At 37.9% G+C, this 24,966-nt stretch overlaps 1 protein-coding gene across 1 annotated transcript; it reads left to right on the top strand.

Annotated features, from left to right (window-relative positions):
* The first annotated feature begins 9,914 nt into the window (after window positions 1–9,914).
* On the top strand, window positions 9,915–14,516 carry LOC130957316 (uncharacterized). The gene is made up of 9 exons (XM_057884187.1): window positions 9,915–9,925; window positions 10,310–10,418; window positions 12,070–12,229; window positions 13,106–13,180; window positions 13,290–13,318; window positions 13,461–13,553; window positions 13,635–13,742; window positions 13,828–14,238; window positions 14,499–14,516. The coding sequence occupies exons 1-9, from the start codon at window positions 9,915–9,917 to the stop codon at window positions 14,514–14,516; spliced, it is 1,014 nt and encodes a 337-aa protein (XP_057740170.1).
* Window positions 14,517–24,966: the final 10,450 nt, after the last annotated feature.

The raw sequence follows: 24,966 nt of genomic DNA on the forward strand, positions 1-24,966 counted from the left end.
AGAACACCATTGGTCCTTCAAGGAGAAGGTGCCACCATCACTAAGGTGGACTCATTCCTTAACTTCCTTGTTCTTATTTCTCTGTTTTTCAATTTATGAGCTTCATGTTTGTCTATGTTTGTGTCTTTACTACATGATCATTAGTATTTAGTAAGTATGTCTTAAGGTTATGAATAATTCCATGAATCCTTCACCTTTCTTAAATGAAACATGTTTTTAATACAAAAGAACAAGAAGTACATGAGTTTCGAATTCATCCTTGAAATTGGTTTATTTATATTGATCTGGTGACAATACTTTTTGTTTTTTGAATGAATGCTTGAACAGTGCATATTTTTTTATCTTGATGTTTATGAATGTTAAAATTGTTGGCTCTTGAAAGAATGATGAAAAAGAGAAATGTTATTGATAATCTGAAAAATCATAAAATTAATTCTTGAAGCAAGAAAAAGCAGTGAATAACAAAAGCTTGAAAAAAAAGTGGTGAAAAAAAGAGAAAGAGAAAGAAAAAGCAAGCAGAAAAAAGCCAATAGCCCTTAAAACCAAAAGGCAAGGGTAAAAAGGATCCAAGGCTTTGAGCATCAATGGATAGGAGGGCCAAGGAAATAAATCCAGGCCTAAGCGGCTAAATCAAGCTGTCCCTAACCATGTGCTTGTGGCATGCAGGTCCAAGTGAAAAGCTTGAGACTAAGTGGTTAAAGTCATGATCCAAAGCAAAAAGAGTGTGCTTAAGAACTCTGGACACCTCTAACTGGGGACTTTAGCAAAGCTGAGTCACAATCTGAAAAGGTTCACCCAGTCATGTGTCTGTGGCATTTATGTATCCGGTGGTAATACTGGAAGACAAAGTGCTTAGGGCCACGGCCAAGACTCATAAAAGTAGCTGTGTTCAAGAATTAATATACTTAACTAAGAGAATCAATAACACTATCTGAACTTTGAGTTCCTATGGATGCCAATCATTCTAAACTTCAAAGGATAAAGCGAGATGCCAAAACTGTTCAGAAGCAAAAGGCTACAAGTCCCGCTCATCTAATTAGAACTAATATTCATTGATATTTTGGGATTCATAGTATATGCTCTTCTTTTTATCCTATTTGATTTTCAGTTGCTTGGGGACAAGCTACAATTTAAGTTTGGTGTTGTGATGAGCGGATAATTTATACGCTTTTTGGCATTGTTTTTAGGTAGTTTTTAGTAGGATCTAGCTACTTTTAGGGATGTTTTTATTAGTTTTTATGCAAAATTCACATTTCTGGACTTTACTATGAGTTTGTGTGTTTTTCTGTGATTTCAGATATTTTCTGGCTGAAATTGAGGGACCTGAGCAAAAATTTGATTCAGGCTGAAAAAGGATTAAAGATGCTATTGGATTCTGACCTCCCTGCACTCGAAATGGATTTTCTAGAGCTACAAAACTCCAAATGGCGCACTCTTAACTGCGTTGGAAAGTAGACATCCAGGGCTTTCCATCAATATATACTGGTCTATACTTTGTTCGAGCTTAGATGACGCAAACTGGCGTTCAAAACCAGTTCCATGCTGTATTCTGGAGTAAAACGCCAGAAACACGTCACAAACCAGAGTTAAACGCCAAAACACGTTGCAAATTGGCGTTTAATCCCAAGAGAAGCCTTTGAACGTGTAAAGCTCAAGCTCAGCCCAAGCTCACACCAAAGTGGGCCCCGGAAGTGGATTTCTGCACTAAGCCTTATTTCTGTAAACCCTAGTAGCTAGTTTAGTATAAATAGAACTTTTTACTATTGTACTAGTTATCTAGTCTTTTGACCACATCTTGGTATGTATCTTCGGACGTTTAGTTCTTAGACTTTGGGGGCTGGCCATTCGGCCATGCCTGGACCTTGATCACTGATGCCAGGGCATTTTGGCCAGTTTCACTGACCTTTCGTTACTGTTTTTAGGGTAGTTTCATGCATTTTCTTCAGAAATAAGCTAGTTTTGGGTAGATATTCACTTACATATTGTTCCAAGCATACATTGTGCACTTTACATGATTTCATGAGAATTTTGCATGAATTATATGACAAATTGGATGATGCATGTCTCATGACTTGGATTAGAACTTTGATGCACTTTGCTGCTTGATTTCAGGACAAAGGAAGCAAAGAAGAACCACGTTAGCATTCACGTTAGTTCAACTAACGTGACCTCTAACATGGAATGGGAGCTAGCTTGCAAAGTTAGTAAGAAAGGTAATTGCCAATAACGCCCTCGAAGCCATCACAGCCCACGTTAAGAGTCACGTTAACTAAGTTAACGTGAACTCTAACGTGGAAGAAGACAACAAGGCCAACGTTAGTGACACTCTCCTTTGTCACTAACGTTGGACCAAGCTCATAATTAGCCACGTTAGTTGCCACGTTAGTTAACGTGGACTCTAACGTTAAAGGTATAAAAGAGAAGCCAACGTTAGTGACATTCACCTTTGTCACTAACGTTGGCCAAGCCTCCATGAGCCACGTTAACTCCCACGTTAACTTAGTTAACGTGGAAGCTAACGTGGAGAGAGTAATTGATCGCCAACGTTAGTGACACTTACCTTTATCACTAACGTTGGGGTGAACCACCAAGAGCCACCATGAGCAACGTTAACTCCCACGTTAACTTTGTTAACGTGGAAGCTAACGTGGATAAAGAGATGATGAGCCAACGTTAGTGACACTCACCTTTGTCACTAACGTTGGAGATGGCCAGCATGACTACGTTAGAAGCCACGTTAACTTAGTTAACGTGGACTCTAACGTGGGAAGTATGGGCACATTGGAACGTTAGTGACAAAGGTAAGTGTCACTAACATTCTCGAAGAATTGGCATTGCTACGTTAGAAGCCACGTTAACCTAGATAACGTGGACTCTAACGTAAGGAGAAGGGGTGACTCACCACGTTATTGGGAAAGGTAAGTCCCAATAACGTATGCGAAGGACCAATAGGCAACGTTAGTGGTCACTTTAGTGCCACTAACGTTGAAGTCAACGTGATCATATTTGGGTTAGGAACGTTAGTGAAAAAGGTGATTGTCACTAACGTTCTCGAACCCACACTTTCACTTAACATTGACACCACTAACGTCCTGAGCCAAAGTCCCTGCCTACTTCACATTTTCTCTCTGCAAGCAAAGCTAAGCCCAATAAAGAGGATACCTGCTTCAAACTCAAGATTCAGAGGCCCACACCCAAGATTTGAAGAGCCAACTAGCAGATCAAAAGAGTAGTATATATAGGAGTAGCTTTGAATTAGTTTTGGGGTTGGAAACTTTAGGAGCCTTGGGCATAGAACTACTCTCTGTATTTTACTTTCTCTGCAACTTTTAGTTTTACTTTCATGCTGTATTCTCCATCTTTGTTTTCATTTTCCAGAGCTATGAACAACTAAACCCATTTCATTGGGTTAGGGATCTCTGCTGCAATTTGATGGATCAATATTAGTTTTCATTCTTCTTCTTCTATCTTTTCTCTTGATTTTACTAGAAAGCTTTCAATCTTCATCTAATTGGGTAGTTGTTCCGAGGGTTACCTGAAACTATAGGTTGATCTCGGTCGAGATCTTTTGTGTTGGTCGGAGCCGATGCGTCTGGCAGGTATATAGCCGCCGGAGCTGGTGTGTCCGACTTGTGGAACTGAAAGTGCTGCTGATCCTTCGTCCCCGGAGGGTGGGGGTACTTGCAAGGGACTCCAATGCTTAAGTTAGCAAGGGTATTAAGCAGGTATTGAGTAGAATTAGAGTATGAGTTATACCTGGGCGCTCCAGTGTATTTATAATAGTGAGATGTGGCCTTCTGTGGATAAGATAAGTTAGTTATCTTATCTTATCTTTATCTTATCTCTAAGTGAGGTCATCTTTATCTTTAAGGGAACCGCCTTTCTCTCTGTAGGCTTGGGCCGCCTTAGAATTTGGGGCGTGTTCCTTTATCTGGGCCCTTCTTTGGGCTTTCTGGGGACTTGACCGAGCTCTTTGGGAAGAGGTCGGGTTGTCCTGACCTGAAGAGGTCGGTCGCTTTGTCTGTCGAACATTCCGGGTCGGACAGCTCGACCCAGGGTATGAACAGTGCCCCTGCATGAGCTCGGTCTTCTTTTTGAGGTCGAGTCCTTGACTTCGGTCCTTTTTTGGTGAAGCCGAACTCGAGCATTTTGTCGATTCCTTTGTAGCAGCTTTTGAATGTAGAACGTTTCCTCTAAAAAGCGTGCGCTTTTCTATCGGCGCTTTTTTGGGAACGTGCGAGGGTTTAATGCCTTCTTTAATTTGAACATTAATTGCCCCGTTTCCCCTGGGCTCTTTACTTTTGATTTTGAAAAACCTAGAAAACGGTTTCTCTCCTTTTATTTTCCTTGTAACCTCTTTGTTACTTTTTCCTCTTCTCTCTTCGCTCTCTGTCTTTCGCTTGCGCTTCTGCTTCCTGGCGTTAGTGGCGTCGCTCGGCGGTTTCCTAGGCAACTTTCGTTTCTGCCCTTTTTTGAAGTTTCTTCCATCTCCAGGTTAGTCCCCTTTCATGCTTTCTCTTTGATTTTAGTTTTGTGATGAGGTTTTGGTTTTGATCCTCTCTTTTTGAAAATGTTTGGATCTTTCTGTTTTCCTTGAGCCCTAGATTTGTTGAAATGTGCTTTCTGAGAGTTTCTCTATCTTCTGCATGATCCTTTTTGCTTTTGCTGGGTGCCTTTAGGGTTTTGCATGTTTTTGTTGTTTCTGTTCTTGATACTGCTTGTCCGTGTCTGTTCCTCGTTTATTTGAAGGTTGCTTTTGTCTGCTCTTAAAAAAGGTTGCATCTTTAATGGTCTCTGCTTGGCGTGTTTGATGTTTGAGAATGCTTTTTGCTTGGTAGGCTTGTGATGATTTGCTGTGTTTTCCTTTGATGAAAAGCATTTGTTGTTTTTGAATTCTTTTTGAGAAATGCTGGGATGCAAGCTGTAGAATATTTCTGGAAACCTTGCTTTGTTACTGCCTCCAAAGGATGCCCCAGGACTTTGGTTTGAGTCTTGGGGTTTTCCTTTTCGTTGTTTCCTCGTTTGAGAAGTATTGACCGAGTTGTTTTTTCCCTTTGTCTGAGATGTTTGTAGTAACCCCTATCTTCTTTTCTTCCTTGTAGGATTAGTTGGCCTCATGTCTTCTCGCAATAACATTGTAGAGATGTCTTCCAGAGTTCCCGAGGGGATGTCCGATTGGCTGGACTCCCTTGTTTTGTTATGTGTTTCTGTCGTGGATGTTGAATTTTGCACAGAGCTGAGGAAACGCCATAGGATTTGTGGTAACAATGCTCGTGAGGAGGATTACGAGCTTGTTGTCCCTGATTTTGATGAGAGAGTTTGTTTTCCGACTTCCATTGAGAGGGAGCGTCCCTTCTTCTATGCCTATGAATTCTTCTTCAGCCAGTTGAATGTTACTTTTCCTTTTTCTGCTTTTGAGACTGACCTGTTGTGGTCGTGTAATATTGCTCCATCCCAGCTTCACCCTAATTCCTGGGGTTTCATTAAAATTTTCCAACTTCTCTGCCATGAACTAGATGTAACACCTTCCCAAACTCTTTTTCTTTACTTGTTTGTTTCCACCAAGCCTGGCGATTCTTCAAAAAAGAAAGCTTCTTGGGTTTCTTTCCGGTCCGCCCAGGGCCATAAAGTGTTTGCGATGTATGATGAGTCCTTTAAGGACTTCAAGAACTACTTCTTTAAAGTTCGAACTGTTGAGGGGGCCCGCCCCTTTTTTCTTGATGAAAATGATGAGCCCTCCTTCCCTCTAGAGTGGCAGAAGGATGTAAGAGTGTCTCGCTACACTTGGGAGATGCTTGATGATGTCGAACGCGCTTTTGTAGTTGTTCTTGAGGATCTCTAGGGGAAACCACCCCATCTTGATACAAAAAGATTTTTGAATGATCAGTCCTTGGTTCGGACTGTTTTGGGTATTTGTTTGTCTATTTGTCTGACTGGTTTCTATACTTGTTTCCTTTTTCTTCCTCTTATCAAATTTGTAACTCTTTGTCGTGGCTATTTTTGTGTTTGTAGAGATGTCAAAGAATAGTGACTCCATGAAGGCCTTTAAAAGGGCAAAGAAGGCGACTGCTGCTCAGAACATCTCGGCCAAGGTGGCCGGTGAGGGATCTTCACAGATCCCGGTAAAGCCTCCTGTGCCGAGTTCCCTTGGGCCGAGGAAAGTAATTCCTACTCCTCGGTTTCATCAGGTCGATCCTCCTCAGACTTCTGCCGTTGCTTCTGGTGTCCCTCCCTTAAAAAAGCAAAAGACATCCGAGCCCTTCAACCTGGATGCCCCGGACTTTGATGCTATCGAGTTTGTTGACTAGCAAATTGCCCCCTATGGTGGGCTTTCCATGGATGACGTGTCTCTTCTTCAGCATCTGGATTTTATCACCAAAAGTAGTGTGAAGATGGCTCATATGGGTGCGGCTATTTTCCGAATAGTTCAGGGGATTCCGATTCATGCCACAAAATCCTTCATGGAGGAGGCCAAGTCAGAATTTGATCGAATCATGGGTCTGAAGGAGGAGTTGGAGGTGAAGTTGGCGAAGGTGGAGAAGGAGCTGGAGGGTGAGAATGCCAGCTCTATTGCCCTGGTTGCTTCTTTGAAGTTGGCTGAGGACATGGCCCTGAAGCATAAGGATAGCTATGTCTCAGCTTATAGGGATTTAATGCGCCTCCGGGATGAGTTGGAAACTGCTCGGGCCAATTATGGTGAGCTTCAGGGTCACCTTGTGGGCAGCGTAACTTCCGCCTCCGAGAACTTGATGGAGAAGTTTCGAATTGTTGCTCTTGATGCCGACTTGACTCTCATCAGCCTGGACAATGTTGTGAGGGATGGTAAGATTGTCCCTGATGACCAGGATGATGATGAGGCTGATCCTCCCCCAGTGCCTTCTCTTAAAGTGTCGACTTCCTCGGTTCCTCCCGTTACGTCTAATCCGGATTACCAGATTCTGAACTGGGATAATGGAACTGTTGACATATAACAACCAAAACTCAATCTTATAGCAATTAATGCCATAAAACCTCAGCGTAAGATAACAGAACACACTACAAGAAAAATACCCATTCAGCCACACTTTTTTTAAGCTACATTTGAAAAGCGTAGCCTATTCATAGAATAGGCTACGCTTTTCTCCGTGTTGCCTTTTTATAAGAGAAAAGGATACACAAATGTGGCATCATTTAAAAAGTGTAGCCTTAGGTATTATAGAAATCACTTATAAAGCGTAGCCGTAGGTTGATATCTATAGGTTCACTTTTCGTATCAAAGGAGACGCTTTTAAAGGGTAGCCTATTTTTTAAGTTTTGGGTGCACTTAAAAAGTGATGCCTAATGTATCCAAAGCAAAATACTTATCACTTGGTATTTTTTTTTCCTCTTTTACGCGAAAGGAAACCTACACTTAGCGAAAATTTTGTCAATTCCCTCCTAGGTCATCACTTCCCTCCAAAGCCCCTTCATCCTTGCACTGACCCGTGAATAAACCCTCTCACTACACTCACCATCGCCACTGACCACCCACCATCGCGAAGAAACCCTCTCACTGCAGCATCGCGAAGAAACCCTCTCACTACAAGAAAGTCACTCCTGTTTGCCCTCACCATCGTCATCTCTGCGCTTCTCACCTTCGCCAACCCTGTCGCGCACAACCCTCACCGTCGCCACCACTCACTCATCTTCATCACTCACCACTCACCACGCCGTCACTCATCTTCATTGTTGCTTCTCTTTGCTACGCGCTCACATCAGGAAGACTCTGCCTCAACTGAAAGCCTCTCATCAGTCGCTCACCATTGTCAAGAAGGTATGTATTCACCTTCATTTGGTTTCTAAAATCTGAGAGGGTAGGATTCCGATTTTAGGGTTACAATTTGGGGGTTTGGTACAAAATCCTGTGAACTCGTGAATTGATGAACATGCATGCTAATGTTGCGGTGCAGTAGAACTAGTGAATTTGGGGATTTCATTCTGTTAGTGTTGCACTGCAGGGTTTACTGTGACTTGTTGCAAAAATTTTTTGGTTTGTCTGCTCCTGAAGGTCCACTTACGAAGGTTTGCTTCTGTATGATTTTTGGTGCAAAATAATTAGAGCTGTTAACATTTATTGTCTAAATTGAAGTTGCTAAAACAAAGATTGATCTAGATGTGCAGAGTGTCCATAGCAGAAGCTGTGTTATTATATTTTTTGCTTTTATGCACAAACCATTCTTCTGTTAAAATTGTCTTGCCTACTAATAAATTATGAAAACCAAGTAGGAAAATTGTTTGAGATGATTACTCTTTTTATATAAAAAACAAAAAAGATTTTAAAGGATTCTGAAACAAGTATTCTCATAAAATCTTCTAAAGAAACAAATTCTTGTAAAGAGACAGGGTATGGACTTCCATTTTTAACAAATAAAATAAACCTTGAACTGTGAAACGCTAAATCAACAGAAATCAAACTTTCCAATGCAGAAGATTATTATTTTCATTGTTTTATCTTTGGAATTTTTGTTACTCGCAGGTTTTGACAGAGAGTATTGATCGTGTCTTAGAGTTTGTTAAATGAAGTAAGACAATCAACCCCACTGTTGCATTGGAGACAGCTACAGCCTTGCAGGTATGTGTGTTTTGTCTCTTTCTTCTAATCATAATAGAAATTTGATTTAAAAGAAGACCAGAACATTGTGTTTGTTCCTGATTTTGCGTATATTTGTTTTGTCTTTCAATTACACTTAGTAAAAATGAAGTTTTATATCAGTTAAAGCAGAGATCCCTTCTGGTATATTACCAAAAATTTTATTACAAGAAAGATCTAATTATTTCAGATGAATCATTTCAAATATTATTACAAGAAAGATCCCTTCAAAACTGTTGTAAGATAGGTTTGAGACATTATTATGTTGGTTACTCCACAGTTCACTAATTGAAAGCATAGCATGGGCTTCTTGGTCTAAGGCTTCTTGTAAATTATAACTGAATGTTAAATTTCTTTAAACTATGGCTAATTACCTTAGTTGAAAAGTACCTCTCCCAGGTAATAGAAACAGTAAAGGTTCTTGGTTTTTGGGTTCTTGATTCTGATCTTGTGATAATAGAGTGTGAATTAGAAGTTGTATGAGGAATAGGAGGTAAGCAGATCTCAATACACTAATAGTTATCTGAGTTTGAGCCTAGTCAAGTGCTGTTAACTTGTTCAATCTTATGCTAACTTTCTTCCCTGACTGAAAATATAGGAACTTAAGTCTATAGATGCTGTTTCCTTTGTGGCAATACTTTGTCCTTTTCTTTTACCATGTCAATCCTTAGCTATAGTTTCTCAGGCTTGTGTTTACTAGGTTAATCCCTGTATCGATAAATAACTTATTATCCTAGATTAAGTTTATTTAATTTTACATTTTTGATATATATGCATGCACACAGAACATCTTGTGGCTAATATATGTATGTATAGATGTATATTAATTGCTCCCTCAATAGTATACTTAACCCCTAGCTCTCTAGGACATGTGATTGAGAATATGGGACCAGAAATCTGCTCCTCTGTAAATAACAGAGTGAATGATTCTGGAAATATTGATATTTTAATATGATTTTGTTTTCCATTTGATACTACCAAAATACTAGTAAAAATTGCACGCCTACATATTCTTCCATGATAGCGAGATAACTACTCTGATGGTAACTATATATTAATTCTCCGCTTAATATTCCTTTTTTCTTTGGTATATATAGTCAGATTTTATCCACCCAACACTAATATTTAAACATACTCAAGTTAAGTTAGTGAGATTTATGAATAGAAATTCTGTAAATAAGATGAAAGATTAAAAATATGATCCTTTCAAAATTGAGATATAAATAAGAGTACTGATAGTATAGTTTATGACATAAAAGGGAGTAATATGTAGAGAGAACACTTAAATGCTGGCAACTATATAATGATGGGAGATAGGTATTGATTTCTGCTGCTTCTGACTTGGGTGTGGTTGGTCAACTTGTACTGTGTGTATGTATGTATAGGGTGCATGGTGCCTTCATCAATCATCATCATATATATCAACCGAGATCCAATTAATTTGTCTCATATATGATATATTATCTACAATTCTACCTACATACATTCACACAACAAATTAATTTCACTAAACTATAACCTTTTCCTATATATATATATATATATATATATATATAAAGTAATAAAAGTAATTTAAAATGGTTTTTGGAAATTAGGAATTTACTCAAATAAATAAATGCATGTTGTGGGCTGTTGGTGAGAGATAGAATATAAATTGTGTGTAGGAATTTACTCAAATGATCTTTTCTGATTTAAATGCAGTTACCATCTAATTCCCATTGTGTTTTCTCAAGCAAAGGGAGTTGCTGTGTGGGATCCAGAGGGAAACAAATATCTTGATTTCTTATCTGCTTATTCTGCTGTTAATCAGGTAACATGCTTGTAGATCTCAAATTTTGATTCGAAAATGGTTGCCAAATAAGTTATAGAAGTTAATTTCTAATTATTGAAGTGCCTGTCTTTTCCATTAATATGAGTAGTACAGTGTGCTTAAAAGGCAATCACGGTTTACACATCCACCTATGTTTTATGTGATTATTTATTTCAAATAATATATATGAAAGCGTGAGAGAAGAAGGTATTTGTGTTTGATAGTTAAATTGAAGATTTAAGGAAGAATAATTATATAAAAGAGTAGCTAGCTAGCAAGGCAAGTTGAGATGAAAGTGAAGCAAGCACTTGTAAGAGAAGATATATAAATTAGTGATGGTGTAAGTGTGCCAGCTCTATGAGTGAAATGCTCACGTGTGTGTTAAATGTGGCTTTGACTTTCTTAATCAACTTTCTGACTCTATTGCCGCCATGCATGTGGATCCTTGCTTCTTATTCTGGCCAGGTCTTCCCCATATTTGACTCTCTTTCTACCTAGCTACCTAAGCTCTCTTACATATATGTATAAATATTATCAACAAATTCAGAATGTTTATGTATGACTTAATTAATCAATACCATATGTAAACAGGTGTAAAACCAGTTGTACTTTCACAATTTATTAAAATGCTATTTTTTAATTACTACGAATTATGACATACATGCAAGCAATTTCAAGTATTAATTATTATTGGAAATAATGAATAATAAGGAGTTAGAGACGTGGAAGCCTGTGATCCTCTAACTATGAATATTAATTTATACTTAGCTGCCCCATACTCTCTCATTTAATTTATACTATTCCTTTTCATCATCAATTCTAATTAATTGCCAAATCCTTCTAACCTTAATTAGGTTCCAATTGTTGTTTCTACTGTTAGGTAGTAAGGATAAAGAGTATAAAGAGTTAATCTCGCAATAAAAAAAATTAAGATGCGAACAGTTTATAAGATATTAATTAATTCGATATATTAAGGTTTTGAGTTTGATATGATTTTTTTAGGTGAAAATTTATGTGCAGTTGTTTTTATATTATATATTTTAATTGAATATTTTTACAGTTATTCGTGGTTAAGGTTGAAGGCGAAAGTTTTTGGTTAAGGTCTTCTAAGAAGATTTTGTCAAAACGTTGATCGTGTCATGGCAAGGTACAATGCATACTTTAATTCTTTTGATTTGTTAGTTTTGAAGTTGCAATTTAACTTATTATATTTGTACTATAAATTCTATGTTTCTCTTTATTTGTTTTACCTCAATGGGTTTCTAGAAAATTACTTCTAAGACTAGGAACTATTTCCCATCCTAGTTACAAGTCTTTGAATGTCCTTTTCATTGCCCATTCCCTTTGTAGCGAATAACACCCTGCCTTCTCTATTCTTCTAATCTTCACTTTGCGACCCCTTATAAATTTTCCGCCTAAAAAATTTAATAATTATCGATTAGGTTTTGTGATATGCCAAAGGATTGGATGGATCTACCGAGGTATAGCGAAGAGTATATCAATGGTGTTATTAGTTTTTTAGACTTTGCATACTCTGAGGGAGAACCGGACGGACGACAAATTCAATGCCAATGTAAGACACTTGGTAATTATTGATTTCAGTTTTTTTATTCAGCACAAGAGCATATAACAATTACCTATAATCTTGCAGACCAAGTTTCTCCTCCCAGATAGTGGAGAAAAGTGGGTAATGCAAGCTATTCGAGATGCTTGGAAGCGGTTCAAAGGAAAGATTAAGCAAAAGCACTTCGTTCCCTATGATACTATTGAAGATATGGTGAAGAATCGACCCCCACAAGTACCTGAAAGTGGTTTCATAAAATTGATCTATTATTGGAGTCATCCTCTAATCCAGGTAAAAGACTATATATGTCGAATTTTCATGTGAAACTATTTGACTACTGAAAGAGCAATATGGTATTTAGTTATTAGTGTGAAGTAGCTCTACTGATTGGATCTGAATTATTGTTATTAAAAGAAAATTTATTAAGTGTTTCAGCATTATGTGATGTCTATATGCCTTTTTACTTGGCTAGCTACTATTTTATCTCATTGCAAAGGTATTATTTTTTATCTGAAAGTTATATGCATAGCTTCTGGTGAATGGCAGAATAGCTTTTTAGACCATACTGAATCTATGGTTTAGAAGAGGAGAAGGTGAATGGCTCCTTTTTTACTTTTTTTTTCCCTTGAATTTACTTTTGTAATTTTTCTGCATCTGATGCTTCTGATTTGGAAGTGGGGTTCTGTTCTGTTTCTTGAGTTGGGGACCTGATTCTTTAAGCTTTCAATCTGGAAACAGTTATAAATTTGATACAGTTCTGCATAGGATGCAACTGATATAACACTAATTGTGGTGTGGACTACTTGAAAAAATTGAATTATCCATAGGTTTTGGTTGCTTCTGTAAATAGTTGTGGTTAAAAACCTTTGTATAGTCATCTATCAAGTTCTATTTTTCAATGTGCTATAACACTTTCTGCCAAATTATTTTTTCATTTAATTTTAGTAATAGACTTTCTCATGAAAACCACATCTGAATTTTGCTTTTAGTGGATTGGCTTATATGTATGTATACTTTGTTTCTTGTGTTATGTGTATAATTATTCTTTGTAGATCTCATAGCTATGTAGTTTTGTTCCATTCATATGTTATAAGTTATCCACTCATTTTTTTTAATTTCACAGGGTTTAGGGGATACCCGGGTAATACTTACTTGTTCAATGAGAATGCTACTATGTTGGAAATTGAACTCGACATAGGTCACTAGAATTAATTGATTGAATGATAAGGGGTTTGGGTAAGCATATTTTACACGAGATGAGATGTCGCTGGAATTTACTTGATCATGTGAAGTGTGAATTTTTACAGTTGTGAAAAAACTGAACAGGTGCTCCAATGTATTATAAATAGATCTTTTATGCTTGCTTTTGGGTATTGTTCAGTGCTTTAGCTTAATAATGCACCCTTGCTAGTAGATTTTCCTAACTTATTATGATGCACGTTTTAGCAACTGTATGCTAACTTTTTATTTACTTCCAGTCAATAAGTCAAAGAAACAAGCAACACAAGGAAAATGTGAAGTTTCCACATCGCATGGGGCCAATTAATTTCGGAAGAGTACGAGTGGCTATGGTAAATAGTAGATTTATATTTATTAGAATTTATATTTGCATAAATTGAAGGAAGAAATCGAAGTATGATCTTGTTTTGCAGCGAGCAACAAAGGAAACAAAGGAGGAGCCAAAAAGGTTTGAGATGTTCATTGTTACCCGAACAAGTCGGAAGAGGAAAGAAGTGGATGAGGAAACACAAACTGCTGTTGTAAGAGTTCATTGAATCATTCATAATTACATTTCAAATTTAGGATACGGTAACTAACTCAATTTTAAATATTTCTTCTATACAGGAAGACTTCCAACACCGCCAAGTTGTTGGTGAAACAGAAGAGGAAGCATTTGAGGCCATATTCGGGAAAGAACAACCAGGTCGGGTAAGGTTGTATGGAAGATCTGTGACAAAGACTGATTTAAAAAAACATGCTGAAATTAATGAAATCAAGAATCAGCACAAAGAGGAAGTGTCCAGTCTGAAGGATAAACTTGGACACATGGAGGCCCAACAGCAAAAACAAGAGGCCAAACAGCAAAAACAAGACGAAGAAATTCATGGGTTGCGAAATATGATCAAGTTATTACTGCAGCGATCAGAACCTGGAATGAGGCCAGAAGAACTAGAAGCTTTATTACAAGACGCCCAACAGTCTCCTATTGATGCGAATAGCAGCCATGGATCAACACATTTTCCGAACTTAGATGTGGTATGTCCTTATCTATTCCTTGTTCCATAGTTTTTTACTTGCATTTACATTAATTGCTATGACTGAAAATGTTTGTTGGCTTTATTAACACTGAAGTTGTATTGCTATGGCTGAAAGTTGTATTCTGAAGTTGTATAGCCATGTTATTTTTTTTAGTATATGCTTTCTTGGTTTACTATGACTACGTGTTCCATTTAGTTTTATAATTACGAATGTCATTATGAATATTTTTTTAACTACTTTTCTATATAATTATGCAGGGTAACAATGAAGATTAAGCAATGAAGATTAAGTTGACTATTATTGTGGTTTATTGGCTAAGATAGAATGCTATTTAGAATCTTTACATGTATGGTTGACTAATGATTTTTATTAGAAGATACTTTTATTGGCTAAGTGATATTATGGTTTTGATATGGCTATGCTTACTTTAGTTTGACTTGTATGAATTTTTACAGTTAACTTTATTCTAGTACTTTTGGATCAATGTTATAAATATATTTTGGTTAGAGACAATTTTTATTATATAAAGAAATTATTTAGTATAATTATGTATTTATTTTATTTTGTAATATTCAATTCATTTATACATGTAATCATATTAACTATTATGTTGTATTAATAATTATTATTAGATAATTATATATATATATATATATATATATATATATATATATATACAGAAAAAAAGGACCTAAGGCTACACTTATATGTACAGTAGCTATAGTATACAGAAAAAAAAAGAGACCTAAGGCTACGCTTATATACCGTAGCTATAGTATACAGAAAAAAAAGACTTAAGGCTACGCTTATATACAGTAGCTATAGTATACAGGAAAAAAAAAGAGGGACCTAAGGCTACGCTTATAAAAAATAGCTATGGTATACAATGTGGCAACACTTTACAAGTGATGCAGTAGCGTTAAAAAGCGTAGCCTATTCTGGAAGAACAAAAGCTGAAAAGCGTAGCCTTTGGTCATGGACAGCATCACTTGAAAAGCGTAGCCTATTCCCAAACGCCAAAAGTGTAGCCTTTGGTGCAGAAAAGCGTAGCCTTTGAGAATAGGCAACGGCCGAATAGGAATCACCCCAAAAAGCGTAGCCGTAGCCCAAAAAGCGTAGCCGAAGCCTAAGGCATCATTTTTTTTCACTTTTGGCTACACTTTTCAAGTGTACCTGAATGGGTATTTTTCTTGTAGTGACAGTAACTAAAGGGTTTTCGAAACGAAAAACGCTTACCAAAACTAAGAAAGAACAGCTGAATCAAGCAGCGGTAGCCCTGGCGGTGGTTCCAGCAACAACCGTGCTACACCCGATAACCAGAACGGCAACAATCAGAACTCAAACCTTTGTTACCATACCTCAGAGTCTTTAACCAAGCATAACAGAATACTGACTAAAAGGGCTTTTCGAAATGAACATGCTTACCGCAACAAGGGAAGAACAACTACACCGAGTAGCGGCAGCTCCGATGGTGGTTCCAGCAACACCTGAGCTACACCCGAAGAGCAGAACGGTGGAAGCAGCGATGCAGCCGCTCCGAATGGCAAGCAAAGGCGACGGACAACATCAGCGGCGGTGAATGGCAGTAGAGACAGTACGGATCTGAGGCAGTGAGGCACGGCCGCACGAACAAAAACCCTTCCTCCGCCGATCTCTCTCTCCCCCCGAGCTTCCTCCTCTGCGACGGTAATGGCGACAGCTCAGCAACGACGGCAATAGCAGCGCTGCCCTTCCTATCCACACACACGCGCTCTCTCTCTCTCTTTCTAGCGTCAGGCTTATGTCTCCCCTCCTTCTCATTCGCAGTTCTATTTCCGGCGCGGCCCAACGATGATCGACGACAAAAATCTGATGAGGTCGACGGTGCTGTGCTTCCTCCATGCTTGCAAGCTCGACGGTGGCGAAGCAGTGAGGATGACGGAACTGGCGGCAAGGTGTGGCAGGTTGAACAGCGGCGGCAACACGGCAGTGGCGAGGCCCACCGGTGCCAGCGCCCCTCCCTCTTCTCTTCTTCTCCCTGATTCTGTTTTCCCCTTCCCCTTGTTCATTTGTTTCTTTCTTTCTTTTTCCTTTTGCCTCTGCGTGTGTGTCTAAAGTAGAGGGGCAGCAGCTGCTGCTGAGTCTTGGTATGAAACGGGTAACTGGGTTAGGGTTTCAGGGTTAGGGTTGTATGTGTTGAGTTTTAGGATTAGGGTAAAATTAGGTACAAGGATAATTTTGTAATTTCAAATAAAAGTAGAGATAATATAGTAATTAGAAATAAATTTTAATCCAACAATAATAATGTATAAAAATACTATTTGTTAATCAATTTCACAAATTATTTTCAATAAAAAGTTCAAACCCAATAATTAGAAATAATATAATTAAATTCTTTATTTTCCCAAAACAGCTGTATTAATATTTTAAAATGTTAATTATTTAGTCCAAATTATATAAAATTCTTATTATTTCATAACTATTGACTTTATAATTTAAATATAGAAAATAATCCAATAATTGTAAAATTGGATAATAATCTTAATTTATTTCAATTTCAATTAATTGAAACTTGCTTTAATTATCGTTAATAAAGAAATTTCTGAAATTAAAGCTACAAAAATATTGAATTTGAAATTAGCTCATGATAGTCCTTTTTCAAAAGTTCTGAGTCTTACATAATCTGTATTTTCATAGTCAACGTGATTAAACGATCTGAATGTGCGACCATGGTCAATTCCATGGCATTCAATACAACACAGACTAGGTCTGGTCCAAAGAGAAGTTTGGATGAGGAGGAACAGGTGATTTCTGTCAACACAGAAGTGATCAAAGAGGGAGTGGAGAGGTGTAAACAAAGTTTAATTAGGAGATTATTGGTTAATCGAGCCTTTTTTGAAATGGGGCTCCTTAGTTCTTCAATAACTTTATTCTCAATTTGAAACAATGGAAGGAGGAGGAACCAATTGAAGAGGCAATTTTCTCACATATCCCTGATAAACCACGTTTTGACGGTTTATCTTGTATTGATTTTAAGAGAATTTATCACCTTTTACCCACATTTATTCAATGAAATAGCATGGTTTTGTGATTGTCTCCTTATTTGTGCTTAGATGTGAAAACATGCTTTTAGACCCTTAATTTGATGGTTTTAATCTCCCTTTGATTCCACTAGATGCCTTGATATGTTTGTTAGAGATTTCAGATTGAAAAGGGCTAGGAATGGATCAAAGGAGTGAAGAGGAAAGCATGCAAAGTGGAGAAATCATGAAAAGTCAAAGGAGTTGAACTCGCCCATGGACGCACACGCGCACCTGGCGCTTGCGCGCACCTTCGAATCACCCCCTGGACGCGTACGCGTGCTGTGCGCGTACGCGTCGGTGCTGGTTTATGATTTTTTAATGAAAACGTGGCCAACGAATTCTGAAGGGTTGTGGGACCCAATCTCAACCAACTTTGGCGCCTAAACTGCTATTTAAAGCCAAGGATTGAAGAGCAAAGGGGGGATTCCAATCATTCACACTCATTAGGATTAGTTTAGAGGTAGTTTCTAGAGAGAGAAGCTCTCTCTTCTCTCTAGGATTAGGATTAGGATTAGGTTTAGTTCTTAGATCTAGGTTTTAATCTTTGCCTTCTTCTACTTCTACCTTTCAATTCTTTGTTGTTACATTCATCTTCTTCTACTCTTTTATTGTAATTTCCTTTATGTTGTTCTTATATTTTGTTGTAGATCTATTATTGTTCCTTCTACATTCTTCCAATCCAATAAGAGGTAATTCATAATAAATGTGTCTTCTTTGCTTTTCTATTGTTGATCTCTTGTTTTTGTAGTTGTCGATTCCTTTAATTCTTGCATTTAAATAATGTTTACTTCTATTGCACTCTATGTGTTTGTTGAAATGCCTCTTCTAGATATAGTATAGATTTTGTTCCTCTTGGCCTCGGTAGAGTAATTAGTGACACTTGAGTTATCTAATTCCTTTGTTGATTGGTAATTGGAGAGATTGCTAATTGGTTTGGAGTGCACTAAAGCTAGTCTTTCCTTGGGAGTTGGCTAGGATTTGTGGCTCAAGTCAATTCATCCACTTGACTTTCCTTTATTTAGTAAGGGTTAACTAAGTGGTAGCAATGAACAATTCCCATCAGAATTGAGAAGGATAACTAGGATAGGACTTCTAATTTTCATACCTTGCCAAGAGTCTTTTATAGTTGTTAGTTTATTTTCATTGCCATTTACTTTCATGCTTCTTATCCAAAACCCCAAAACACATTTCTAACCAATAACAAGACACTTTATTGTAATTCCTAGGGAGAAGGACCCGAGGTTTGAATACTTCGGTTTATAAATTTAGGGGTTTGTTACTTGTGACAAACAATCTTTTGTATGAAAGGATTCTTGTTGGTTTAGAATCTATACTTGCAACGAGAATTCATTTATGAATTCTAAACCCTCAAAAATCCAATCATTAAAATGGCGCCGTTGCTGGGGAATTGCAATGATGTTGTGTTATTGGTTATTGTATATATGTGAATATTGTGAATCGCTTGATTTTTGGATTACTTGTTAGTTTTTGCTAGTCTTAGTATTTTGTTTCATTATTTCTTATTAGTTTTTGTTTCTTACTTCCTCTTGCTATCATGAATTCTCACCTTGGCTATGAGTTTGGTTATCAACATGTTGTAGGAAATGAGGACTATAATGAAGATGTGTATCAAGAATGGGATAACCAAAGGTGGGAGGAGCCATATGCTTATGATCAATCCTCATGGCAACAACCTCCACCAATGCACTATGAAGAAGAGCCATTCTATGATACATATCAATCCAATGGCTATGGTGAATCTCTTTGTGATTTTCAAGAACCACCACCATATGCCTATGAGTCATATCTTCAACATGACCCTCAACCACACTCACAAGCCTATTTTCAACAAACACCTCCATATGACCATGATCCTTACCCACCATACCAACCTCCTTTTGAGCCATATGAGCCATATATGGAACCACCACAATATCAACCCTTTTATGAACCACCTCCATTAAATGAAAATTTTCAACCACAAGATGAATTCTACCTTCCACCACAACCTCACATGGAAGAATATTCATGTCCATCGATCCAAGAGCCACATGATCCTAATCATATAATCCAAGAGGAATAAGAGTCAAGGGATTGTCTCAAGGAAGCATTGGATCAATTTCAAGCAACCATGGAGTGTGTTGTGCAACAAGTGGAAAGAGTGGAAAACATAGAACCACCACAACTCTACCAAGAAGAACCACCTTCTTACTATGAACCCTCCCCCCAATTTGATGAACCCTTCCACCCACCCCAATCTCTAATGGATGAAACCCTTGGTGTTCTTGTTCAAGGGCAAGAAGAGATGAAAAGGGATATGCAAAATTTCATGGCCGCCTTGGATGCGGTAACAAATTAATTAGCCTCCCAATGCTTGAACACTCAAGGAACTCCCATGGCTACATGTGGAGAATCAAATGAAGAACATAGCATGAGGGAGAGATTGAAAACTCCGGTGGGAAATGAAGGAAGTTGCTTTGTATTGGAACAATTGGAGGAAGCTTTAATTGTTGAAGACAAGGAAGAAGTGGTAAAAGACTTAGGAGATGCGGAGCCTCCATGGGAACAAAACCCCTCCAAGATGATTGAAATTGATGCTAGGGAGGAAAGTGCACACCTTCCAAGTCATATCCCATATGAAGACTTGGATGAGATAGAGAAAGAATTGAGTTCCCTTGGTGAAGAATCCTTTGAGCATGAAGAACCTTCTCCGGTTGGATTTGAAAGCGTTGAGGAGGTAAATTTTTCTCACCCTCCCTATTATGATTTGAGTAAAGGAAAAGGTTTAGATAAAATTGTTGAACAAAGGATTGAGATTAAGAGATCTTGTGAAGAGGTGGAAGTCCCTAGAAATATAAGAACGGGGGTTGGTTATGCTTTGTCAAGATCTTTGGAAGCATCTTTGCCTAGGTTGCCATCTACACCTTCATTTGAGTGGGTGAAATTCATTTCTATTAGCTTTACTATCCCACTTAAATATGGTTTGCTTGAAACGGATGGCCAACTTAGGGAAGTTTGTGGGATGAAGCGTAAGCGGAAAAGGTTTTGTGGTGGGCATTGCAAATCAAGGCTCATTATGGTTGATGCATCAAACATGAGATATAAAGGTTGGAGTAGTGCTCAAATAGATGGGTCTAGGAGGATTGTTGGCCACTATATAGAGAATTCACCTTACTCACCACCCGGTTGGACTAATAATGATGATCAACTTCAAGACGGGTGTGAAAATAAAGTGTGGGATCCCGGATTAGAAAAAGAGGATCAACTTTGGGAGCCCCAAGCTTGTGAAGAACTCCATCAACACTTGGCTCAATCCATGAAGAATCTTGGGGCACAATGGAGAACCAAGCATTGGTGGGAGTTCCAAGATGAATTCAAGCACAAGCCACCTTGAGAGGAGCTCCCCAAAAGTCCAACTTAAGGACAATAAATAAAAGTGCTAGGTGGGAGACACCCCACCATGGTAAAATCTTTTCATTTTCTCTTTCGTAAATATTGGCAAAAGTAGTTTAATTTCATGTTTAGATTAGTTGGTAGAGTTTAATTGGTAGTCTAATATGTTAAATAAGGTTTTAGGGTGTTTTGGTAGCTGTTTGGAGGTTTGGAATGCTTGGATTGGTGCAAAAATATAGCAAAAACTTTTTGAAAAACAGAGCACCATTCACGCGTACGCGTACATGGCACATACGTGCACTTCAAGCATTTTCGACCATTTACGCGTCCGCGTACATGGCGCGCGCGCGTAGATGCAGAAGTTCCACTCCCCGCTAGCAAACCCAAGAGTTAGGCCTTCACTGTGCGAATGTTGAGCCCCAGGCCCAACACCATCCGCGCGTCCGCGCACCTGGCGCGTACGCGCCTATCATGCTGAATTCGCAATACACACGCAAGCGCACATGCCGCGTGCGCGTCGATTAGGCCACTTGCACTCCTGGTACTTTTACCAGAGAGTTGTGCCAACTCTGTGCCAACATTAGGCCGCCGGCCTGGCTAGCCATCCACGCAGACGCGCAAGGTACGCGTCCGCGCCCATGCCCACAACCCCATCTACGCGTGAGCGCAGAGTACGCGTCCGCGCCTCTCTCTCTATTCCACCATCCGCACGCGCGCGGCATGCGCGCGTACGCGTGGATACCCTTTCTTCCATCCACTTCTTTTCTTCTCTTCTTGCCATCTCTTTCCTTCTCCTTTCTTCTTCCTTTCTTCTACACCTCATCCAACACTCCCAAACACCATTGATAACCATTTATTTTAGTTAACTAATTAGTTAGTTAGTTAGTTGAATTAGTTAGTTTTAGTTAATTTCCATTTCATTTTCTCTTTTCATTATAAGTGTTGGATTATTGACTTTGTTTACTATACATTACTGCCCTTATTGCCTAAATGCTATTTTAGCATGAATGCTTTTAGATAATCTTTGTTGGATTCTATGATTGAGGTTATACTTTGCTACTTGGTTTTGAGTTCTTTTTGCTTACCTTGTGAAAATACCAAGTGATGAGAATTGCCTTCGAGCTTGTAACTCTTTTGAATTGCATGTTGTAGCTAGCCACCATGTGATTTGAGCCTTTATTTTGTAATTAGGCAACTTCTTGATGGATGATGTTGTGCATTTACCTTAGTGCATGGTATTTCATGATCATATGCATCCATATGTGTTTGACTTGAATGCTTTCATGCTTCTTTAATGCTTGTTTTACCTTACAAGTTTACCTAAAGCATCTCAAGCACACTAGGATAAGTGATGTACATGCTTCTTTTGTGACATGATTTTTATGCTAATGTGTGTTCTAAAAGGCGCCTAATTTAGAATTCACACACTTATTTGTCATTAAGGTCACACTAATTTACTCACTCATTTCTAGTGATTTACCTCATTCCAACAATGTATGCTTCCTTGCTTTTATATATTCTCATCTTATGGTGTTATTTTTTTTGTTTTTTTTTATGATGAATACACCACAAGCAAACATGGAAGCAAGACTAAGAACATGCAGCAATCCGGATACTCGCCGTACCCCCTTGCTCATCTTTGAGTGCACTGAGGACGGTGCAAACTTTTAAGTGTGGGGAGGTCATCCGACCGGTCGGTAATTTTGGGTGACAAGTTTCTAATCCGAACACTTTTGTATTTCATTTTAGGTTTTTAGGATTCTTGTTGCATATATATACACAATAAGCTTAATCAAAATAATGAAATTTTTCAAGATTTCTATCTATAAGGCACCAATTGATTTGAGCGAAAACTTTTCATAAAACTTGCTTGAATTATATATCTTGTGGAACATGATTTATGAGCTAAGAACACAAGCAAGTGAGTTTTGAGCCTAATGGTGTGGTTCCATCTTATAACCTCTTATTTTTCCTTCTTGTGTGCATTATTCTCTTCCTATGATTGTAATCTTTGATTTGTTTGATTCTTTATGTCCATTATTTTGTGTATTAATGCATTTATATGATTGAGGCCATCATTTCATTAGCTCACTTACCCAAATAGCCTTATCTTTTATCTTCCATTGTTAGCCAATTTGAGCCTACGCTTAACCCACTTGTTCTTATTTTAGCACATTACAAGCCTTAAAGCGAAAAACAATAAATGTCCTTAATTTGGATCTTTGATTAGCTTAGGCTAGTGTGTGTGAGTACCATTCAAGTGTGGGAACTCTTGGGACATTGGGGGAATAAAAGGGTAATTTTGTATTTTTGTTGTAAATATTGGGAATTGGGTACATGCTCGTGTATTGATCAAATGTATAGACCTTATGCATTGATGCTCTTGTATAAAAAAAATGAGAAAAACAAAAGAAAAAAGAAAAGAAAAAAATAATAATATGGAAAAGAAAAAAATATATATAAAAAAAGAAAGAAAAAGAAAAAAAATAATAAAAAGGGGACAAAATACCCCAAAGCGAAGCTCAATAAGATCAATGCATAAATGTTGTGAAACGAAAAGGGATACATGAGTATGTGAAAGAGTGCAAAATGGGTAGTTAGGTTAGAGCTTAATTATATAGGATGTCATAGGTTAGGTGGGAAGTTTAAGCTTATCAAAGATTCAATTTTTAAGCTCACTTGACCAAATATGCATGCCTACCTTGACCCTAACCCCATTACAACCCAAAGAAAAGACCTCATGATAATTGTATGCATGCATGAAGTAATTGTTGATTATTAGAAGAAGAACAAATCTTGGAAAGCATGATTAGAGGAGAATTGAGAGAATCAACCCTAAACATTTGAGCGATTAGAGCGCAAACACATCCGGTGAGGGTTCGATGCTCGACTACATGTTTCCACCTATAATCATCTCCTTTCATGCAAGTTTGTAAAAATATTTAATAGCTCAATTCAATTGTGGATTAGACTTGCTAGTCCTTTAGCCCTTATGCATATATGCTTCTTGGGAATTATTTTATTTTGACCAAGCAATTGCATTCATCTAGAAAGTTGCATATAGGTAGATTGCATTTGATAAGTTCCCATTGAATAAATGCCATGCCCTTTGCTTCATTTTTGGTTTAAGCATGAGGACATGCTTGGTTTAAGTGTGGGGAGGTTGATAAACCCCGTTTTGACGGTTTATCTTGTATTGATTTTAAGAGAATTTATCACCTTTTACCCACATTTATTCAAGGAAATAGCATGGTTTTGTGATTGTCTCCTTATTTGTGCTTAGATGTGAAAACATGCTTTTAGACCCTTAATTTGATGGTTTTAATCTCCCTTTGATTCCACTAGATACTTTGATATGTTTGTTAGTGATTTCAGATTGAAAAGGGCTAGGAATGGATCAAAGGAGTGAAGAGGAAAGCATGCAAAGTGGAGAAATCATGAAAAGTCAAAGGAGTTGAACTCGCCCATGGACGCGCACGCGCACCTGGCGCTTGCGCGCACCTTCGAATCACCCCCTGGACGCGTACGCGCACGGTGCTGGTTTATGATTTTTTAATGAAAACATGGCCAACAAATTTTGAAGGGTTGTGGGGCCCAATCTCAACCAACTTTGGCGCCTAAACTGCTATTTAAAGCCAAGGATTGAAGAGCAAAGGGGGGATTCCAATCATTCACACTCATTAGGATTAGTTTAGAGGTAGTTTCTAGAGAGAGAAGCTCTCTCTTCTCTCTAGGATTAGGATTAGGATTAGGTTTAGTTCTTAGATCTAGGTTTTAATCTTTGCCTTCTTCTACTTCTACCTTTCAATTCTTTGTTGTTACATTCATCTTCTTCTACTCTTTTATTGTAATTTTCTTTATGTTGTTCTTATATTTTGTTGTAGATCTATTATTGTTCCTTCTACATTCTTCCAATCCAATAAGAGGTAATTAATAATAAACATGTCTTCTTTGCTTTTCTATTGTTGATCTCTTGTTTTTGTAGTTGTAAATTCCTTTAATTCTTGCATTTAAATAATGTTTACTTCTATTGCACTCTATGTGTTTGTTGAAATTCCTCTTCTAGATATAGTATAAATTTTGTTCCTCTTGGCCTCGGTAGAGTAATTAGTGACACTTGAGTTATCTAATTCCTTTGTTGATTGGTAATTGGAGAGATTGCTAATTGGTTTGGCGTGTACTAAAGCTAGTCTTTCCTTGGGAGTTGGCTAGGATTTGTGGCTCAAGTCAATTCATCCACTTGACTTTTCTTTATTTAGTAAGGGTTAAC

Source organism: Arachis stenosperma, chromosome 10, assembly GCF_014773155.1.
Source record: "Arachis stenosperma cultivar V10309 chromosome 10, arast.V10309.gnm1.PFL2, whole genome shotgun sequence".
Classification (NCBI taxonomy): Eukaryota; Viridiplantae; Streptophyta; class Magnoliopsida; order Fabales; family Fabaceae; genus Arachis; species Arachis stenosperma.